The following is a 7,654-nucleotide window of genomic DNA, read 5'->3' on the forward strand; positions in this document are numbered from 1 at the left end:
AAGAAAGCACCCAACGGGACTTGAACCTGTGACCTCCCGCTAAACCGCTCACCCTCTAAACCATTCTGTTGTGCTTGTCTTTCTGTTTTATAATGCGAATCATATATCTATATCTAGTACCTGTTTGCAGTCTTATTCATCATCTCCTTCACTAACTTAATCGATTCAACCCAAATCACCAACATCAAAACAACAGTTTAAATGCTTTGCCACAAATCAATATCGATTTCAATTGTTTAAATTTATTGAAAACAAAACAAAAAAATAAAAAAATAAAAGCAGCCCAGCTGCTGTTTGCGTGCTTGTGTCCGATTTTATAGGCGCAAAGGCCTACTTGCGCCTTTGTGCCTTCCTTTGCCGAGACTCAAGGACTGTTTTGCTTCCATGCGTTTGATGATTTAGAAGGCGCAAGATGCTTCTTGCGCCCTTGCGCGACTTCCTTATTATTGGTTTTTGGCAATATAAAATACACATAAAATCATATAAAATACATTAAATACATTAAATAATCCTAAATTGTGATTGCAGATAAAATACACATTAAATACATTAAATAACCCTAAATGAGTTTACAAAATCACACATTAAATCATTAATAATCCTAATCGGTCCCTAAATTGCACGTTGAATAAAACTGAGACTGATAAGCTTTAATCTTCGACTTTATCTTTACCCTTCGATTTTGAGGCCGATTGTTTAACTACCCTTTTTGAAGTAGATTCAATTGTTCGGTCAAAAGGTGCGCTGCACGTATTCCTACCATGACCTGGTTCTTTGCAACGAGTACATGTTCTTACTGTTTTGGAAGTTTCTTCACCTTGTGAAGGTTAACGATTTGTACTTTTTGGGCGTCTAGGTTTTCTTTTCACTGGATTGGGGGGGTTTACAATTTGTAAAACGTCGGGCCCCGGATGTGACCATTCTGACCAATGGGGTAAAGATAGGATATGTTCCACATACGTATTTATATAAGTTTTAGTCGTTAACCAACGTGATACATAACAACTAACATCCTCTACTTCTAAGCGTCGTGCTGCTGCAATAACATGTCCGCATGGTATGCCCGATAATTGCCACTGGCCACATGAACACACTCTATCTTCTAGATTAACCATCCCATTTTTTCGTCCATCACGAACTTCTATTAGATTGTTTGTCGATGGGATTGCTTGAGACCTTCTAGATTTTTTCGTCCTTTTGGCTAGTTTACGTTCAGCATATGGAGTAACCATGGAAGTAACACTAACTGATGTGTTGCGATTTTTGAAATGCCAATCTTGTACAGAAGCATGGAAAAATTTCAATAACATGCAAACAGGTAATTTTCGAGCATGTTTACTTAGTGCGTTGATAGACTCTACACTGTTGCTAGTAAGATATGAAAACCTAACATGTTCAGCTCTATTTCTGCAAAATTTTTGGAAATCAACGTCTTGTAGATATTTGTAAGTCACTTTCAATCTTCTTTGAAATACACTAAGATGATCCTGAAAATCCGACGCACGGTAAGCCTTAACCATTTTCCAATAGTGTCATTCGAAATACTTTAATTTGATGGATTTTTCCTTGACGTTCATGAATAAATGACGTGCGCAAAAACCATGAAATGCTTCGGGAAAGACATTTGAAATACCATGTGCTATTGAAGGGGCACGATCAGATATAAAAGTAAGCTCTAACATACGATCACCCATACCACAAAGCATTAAATGATCTCTTAGGTTTCCAAAAAATCATGACCAAACCTCGTTTGTCTCGCCTTCACCAATTCCATATGCTAATGGCAAAATTCTATTATTACCATCCATTGCGACAGCGACTAAATTAGTCCCCAAATACCCTGACTTCAAATGCGCAACATCGACTATGATTATCGGACAACAACATTGAAAAAAATGATCGAACCTGTATGGTAGATTTACAAAACGAATAAAAAAATGAAAGATGCAAGGACGCAAAGGGGTTCTTGCGTATGGATGCACACTATACACAAGTTCCCTTACGCCCTTGCGCATGGTTTGGAAGACGCATGGAGTACCTTGCGAATGGTCGCAACCTTTACGCAAAGGCGCAAGTGATACCTTTTTTATGTTTGCAACCTTTACGCTAGGGCGCAAGGCAAAACTTGCGTATGGTTGCAACGCATAAGCAAGGGCGCAAGTTTTATCTTGCGCCTAACAGAAACACTAATATATGTGTTTTACCTTGCCATCTACAAAATGATAAATAAAAGCAATAATTATTTTAATACTTACAACTACGCCAAGAGAATAGTAACACATCAGAAATTTATTTTCCTTGTTAGTGATCACATTAGTTACGCTTCCCTGATTGTAGATCATGATGTTATATAGGTAAATTAGAAGCATTCGGAACGAGTCATCACTACTACCACGAAGCATTTGTAATGTATGACATTTGGCCCTCCATACTTGATTGTAAGATATGCTCACAACAAACCGGTTGCCTATATCGTCGCGTATATCTTTCGGTTTATATTCTCGATTTGCAGATTTGAATGAATCCATAAGAATACTACCCAACACTTTTTTTGCTTGCATGTTTATTGTTTCCCATAATTTGTGTGCGTGAACAAGTGTGTACGTTATGCAATTTTTTAACCATAAAGTTCTCAGTGTGTCTTATTTTGTAAGCACTACATCTCCAATCGCAGTTTGGCAACACACATTTAGCTGTGTATCGAGATTTTTCTGACTTTACCGACTTGATTTGGAAGTTTTCTTCAAGGCATTTTCTAAACAGATTGTTTAAAAAGTCATCCTTATTCAAAAACGTCTGACGAACACTAATTAAATAAGATACCTGATACGTGATTGGTATTTGTGTGGTAAATTCAGGCTCTTCCTCTTGTTGACTCAAAAGACGTGGCATATTCCAGAATAAATCTTGCTTTTCTTCTTCATCTTCATCTTCATCTTCATCTTCTCCGTCTTTTGCGTCATCAGAATTACTAGATGCGACAACAGATTCAAACGGGTGGTCTGTTTTTTTTTAATTTTACATATGTTCTCAACACCATGCGACAGCTCTTCTGTGTTTGGAGGTGGTATTTCAGGTAGATCCTCTTCTAAATTTTTATTATAGATGTTTGGAGGTGATTCTAGAAGGTGTGTTTCTAGGTTTTGTTGGTGATGGTGTGTATCTTGGTTTGGTTGTGGGCAGTGTATTTTTGGGTTTGGTTGTGGGTGGTGTGTTTCTGGGTTTGGTTGTAGCTCGTGTGTTTCTGGGTTTCGTTGAAGCTGGTGCGTTCGTACTCTCTCGACAATATAAATATCAATAGGGGCATTTGCGATTGCGTATTGTATAAACTCATGAAAGTCTTCATAATCATCCGTAATATCAAAAACATGATTATCTACCAAATATCTCATTGAAACAGGTGCATTGAGTGGCATATTAAGCTTATTAAGAACATTTTTCAACAATATTCTTCGATTCATGGGTTTTTCGGGTGCAATTGGGAGTTTTAACTGAATTCTAAAACAATCTAGGGGAAAATATATGGGAATGTTGTTAATAAACTGGAAAGAACCCCCACAACATAGATGAACAACAAATTTATCATCATTACGACAATTCATTAACATTAAAATAATTGCAAAAATGCTTAAATGTGTACCTTTTGATGCCAATAATCTCTGAAATGAATTTGAAATAATGGAATATGAGAGTGTGTATGAACTCTTCCACGGCCATTCTTTATTTATTGATATAATCTTATCCGAAAAAATCTAGGAAATCTGACGAAATCTTATCCAGAAAATCCAGTTCTGATCAGATAAGGTCGCAAGGTCGCAAACTTGCGCCTTGCGCGGGTCTAGTCGCAAGGTTTCTTGCGACTTGCACAGGCATTCTGGCAAAATTTTTTTTTTTGGGCTCTGAGGCAAAAAAGGGTGAAAAAATGGGCAAAAAAGTGATAATCCCACAACAATTTTACGATTGGGTATTGATTTGATTGAATACAATATACCCATTTCCAAATAGTGCTTATACAAACATTAATTTATCTTTGCATATTTACTGTGAACGAAAAATAACTTTACTACACGCACATATATCAGTTTTAACAAACAAGAACATGTGGCACAGATACATTGTACCATACAGCATGCCAACAGTAGGATCTCAATATTTTCAGTAACCCATTAGGAGAAGTCGATGAAGTCAGCATCATAGGTTAATTAATTTTAGGTTCTAACCACACAACAAACAATTAGTACGTATTGTCTTGTTTGTAGTCTTAAAAAACAGGAACACTGAGCGATGTGGTGTTTTGAACCCGTGGTAATATCTGCAGTAACAACATGAGATTCAGGTAAATCTAAACTTACATTCAAATGGTTTTCAGGCACAACAGACCTCTCACAGTCTCGCGTTAATTTTAAAATCTGCAATATGAACAGCTCGAGTTTTGCCAACATTTATACTAGTTACTAGAATTGAGTTACATCGGGTTTAAGAATTCAGTCACATTTTGAACACGTCGGTATGTGGAAATCTTCTTTTCAGAAATTTTCATGGATTTCAATATCACCATCGGGTCTTTGCTTCATCCCAAAACTCTTATCTGAATTGCTGCTGTCATAACCCAAACTTTCTATTGCTGCTGCCCACTGCAATCAACGTATATTGTTTGATGTTGGTTCGAGCTCTTTTGCTGCAAATTCCACTTTCGTCAAATCATTAAAAAAAAAGAACGGAGAAGAAGATGGAGAAGGAACTATCTTTGGGTTTACACAATGAAGACAAGAACGAAGAAAAGCCTACCTTGATTTTGATTGGGCGAAGCGGGAGAATATATTGCGACTGTGAGGTGCCCTCGTGTGAATGATTTTATAAAATTTGGCATGTCTTTAATAGGCATTTATCAAAAGTTCAAATTAGTGGCGCTAATTTGAAGACATGAAAGTAGGCGAAAGAGATACATACCTTGCGATCTTTAAAACACAAGGATTATAACGAAGATTTGGTTTACGGAGAAGCAATCTAAAATTTGTTATGGTTCCTCAAGATGGTAACCAGGTTGGATCGTCGGGTGCGAATTTTATGAACTTCGAATATAGATGCCTTCCAAAACTTGGCTAACTGTGGTTTTTCCCCTCCTTCTTCCGATACTTTGATTGGTGATTGATCTTCTTATGCTCTCTCCTTTAAGATCGAGAACTCTTCCGGAAAATATCGGTCGAGAGATTTTACATGGCAAGTTTAAAAAGGTCGAAGATTCGATGCTTGTTACGTTTTGTCATTTTTCCGTAAGGTCTACTGTTGGATGTTAGTTTGATGTTTTTTTATGTTTTTTGTTTCGATTCTCCTTCTGGGGTAGTTTGGTTTGCCTTAATGTAGATGAGACTCGGTATAGATAGTTAGTTTCTATGATGCTTTTTAGGTACGAGCCTCATCAGGTCATCTTTTGTATATTTGGTTAAAGACGTTTTCTTTTAGAAAACGTTTTCGATTTTATAGAAGTTTTCGTTATTTTTGGCAAGAAAAAGATCAACTTCCACAAACAAAATACTACTCGATAAAAATTGGTATTGTAATTCCTTATATGGCAACACACATTGTACTACCTTAAAGGCGTCGTCGTTGTTGATGTCAACATCATCGAGATACCAACCACTCACACTTAGTTAGTTTTCATTATGTTGTTTAAATTCTTAGATAGCGCAATGCTAAATGATAGGTTTACATCGGTTTAAGAAGTCTATCACACTTGAGCATCTTGGTACGTGGAAAGATCATCGACTTCAATTGAAAGAAAGACAAATTATTTACTTAATTAAATTATTAATTAATTAAAGTTTAACTAAAGAGTATTGAACTCCGTACTAATTTTAATTGAACAAGGACCTATTCTCCAAATAAAAAGTTTTGGTTAAAATTCGAGGTATGTTTTTTTTTTTTTGAAAAGCATCAATATATTAGAATAAGTAAAAGAACAAGAACAAGAGGGAGCAGCCAAGTGATTTAGCAGCAGCCCATCTTGCACAGAATATCTCGATTAGTTACACATATCTCAACTAACATATACGAGCTAGGATGCTAAGATAGTATCCTACCTAAACAATATATGATTATATTACAAAAGCTTGTGGGTTGCTTAGCCAATTATGCCAATCTATATCAACATTTTTGCACCGTTTCGCGATCCAGTCAAAGCTTTTTATTTGGATTTCACATAGTGCAACCGGTGTAGTCCAACACTTGTTTTTAAATGTCTTTTGGTTCCGGTTCTTCCATATTAAATACGCACACGTCCACTCGACTCCTTGCCAAATCTTCGCACCTAATGGTGTCATCGGAATGCTTGAAGTACCACGAAAAGCTTCTCCAATACTCAAGTTTGTCACCCCATTAAATCCCCACCAATTATAGACTTTTAACCAAATCTCGTATGCTTGTTTACAAAACAAAAGAGAGTGATCTACCGACTCCACATCGTCATCACAAATTGGACAACGAACGGAGTGTAGATCAACACCCCTTTTATCAAGTTCAGTTAGGACGGGGATTTTCCTTTTCTGAGCACGCCAAACAAACACCTCTACTTTTTTGGGGAGAAAGTTGTTTCTTATAGTTTCGGTGGTGTTTGGACCTGGAGTGAACATCTTATCGCAAAGTAAATTCGACAGAGTGTTTGTTGAGAAGTTACCATTGGAGTTTAATAACCATCGCCACGAGTCACTTTTTTCCGGACATATAGCAGCCGAATCAAGCAGCATATTAAGATTATTCAGCTCGTCCAAAGACCTGCCATTCGGTTCCCGAAGCCATTCCCATGAACCTGCACATTTCGACCCATTACATGTAACCCTTTGCTGCACCGAAGCATCGCCGTTTTTATCTAGCCTTGCTAATCTACTGAATCTGCTCTTCAAGCTAGAGTTACCTAGCCACACATCGTTCCAAAAAGACGTAGTTGCACCATCTCCAACCTGTCTAGAAAAAGAGTTCCGGAAAAAAATTCCAGAATCGTCAATGCTTCCTCCTGTTTTGATAATATTAGACCAAACCGTCGAACATGAGGATAAAAACCCACCCGAATCACAGCCGCCCGAAATCCCATATATGCTTTTGATGACCTTAACCCACAAGGAAGTGGATTCGGTTTTAAACCTCCACCACCACTTGCCGATTAACACCATATTTTTACATTTTAATGATCCCAAATTCAACCCTCCTTTATTGTAATGATGAAGGGTTTCATCCCATTTTACCCATGAAATGTTTGAGTGAGAAGTAATACAACGGAAGGCTATTTAGTACCGATTTCACAAGAGTCAACCGACCTCCAAATGACATCGTTCGTGCTTTCCAATCCGACAATCTCTTTTTAAATTTCTCAATGACCGGTTTCCAACTAGCCGCTTTATTCATTTTTGCACCAACTGGAAGCCCGAGGTAAGTAAACGGTAACGAGCCAATGCTACAGTTGAACAAATTTGCAGCATGTTCAACTTCGCTAGTACCAATACATAAACCGAACAAACTGCTCTTATTGTAGTTTACCTTTAACCCCGAAGTTTACTCGAAACATTTGAGGATTTTAATGAGATTACGAATATTACGCTCACTCCAAGTCCCAAAAAAATTGTGTCATCAGCGTATTGGAGGTGAGAGATTGGAATTCTAT

General features: G+C 37.2%; 1 protein-coding gene across 1 annotated transcript; it reads right to left on the reverse strand.

The window, feature by feature from the left end:
* Window positions 1–364: 364 nt before the first annotated feature.
* LOC139875213 (uncharacterized) lies at window positions 365–1,520 on the reverse strand. The gene is made up of 2 exons (XM_071862555.1): window positions 1,011–1,520; window positions 365–439 (listed from the first exon to the last, which is right to left on the reverse strand). Exons 1-2 carry the CDS (start codon window positions 1,518–1,520, stop codon window positions 365–367), a joined length of 585 nt encoding a protein of 194 aa, XP_071718656.1.
* Between the last annotated feature and the right edge of the window lie 6,134 nt (window positions 1,521–7,654).

The sequence above is a fragment of the Rutidosis leptorrhynchoides genome, chromosome 11 (assembly GCF_046630445.1).
Source record: "Rutidosis leptorrhynchoides isolate AG116_Rl617_1_P2 chromosome 11, CSIRO_AGI_Rlap_v1, whole genome shotgun sequence".
In the NCBI taxonomy this organism is placed as follows: Eukaryota; Viridiplantae; Streptophyta; class Magnoliopsida; order Asterales; family Asteraceae; genus Rutidosis; species Rutidosis leptorrhynchoides.

Bases quoted from the DNA above. Each gene is read 5' to 3' on its own strand.
- LOC139875213 (XM_071862555.1), bottom strand. From the start codon at position 1,520: ATGGTTAAGGCTTACCGTGCGTCGGATTTTCAGGATCATCTTAGTGTA. The intron at 440-1,010 runs GTTAGTTGTTAT...ACCAATAATAAG, and splicing joins GACGCTTAGAAGTAGAGGAT to GAAGTCGCGCAAGGGCGCAA.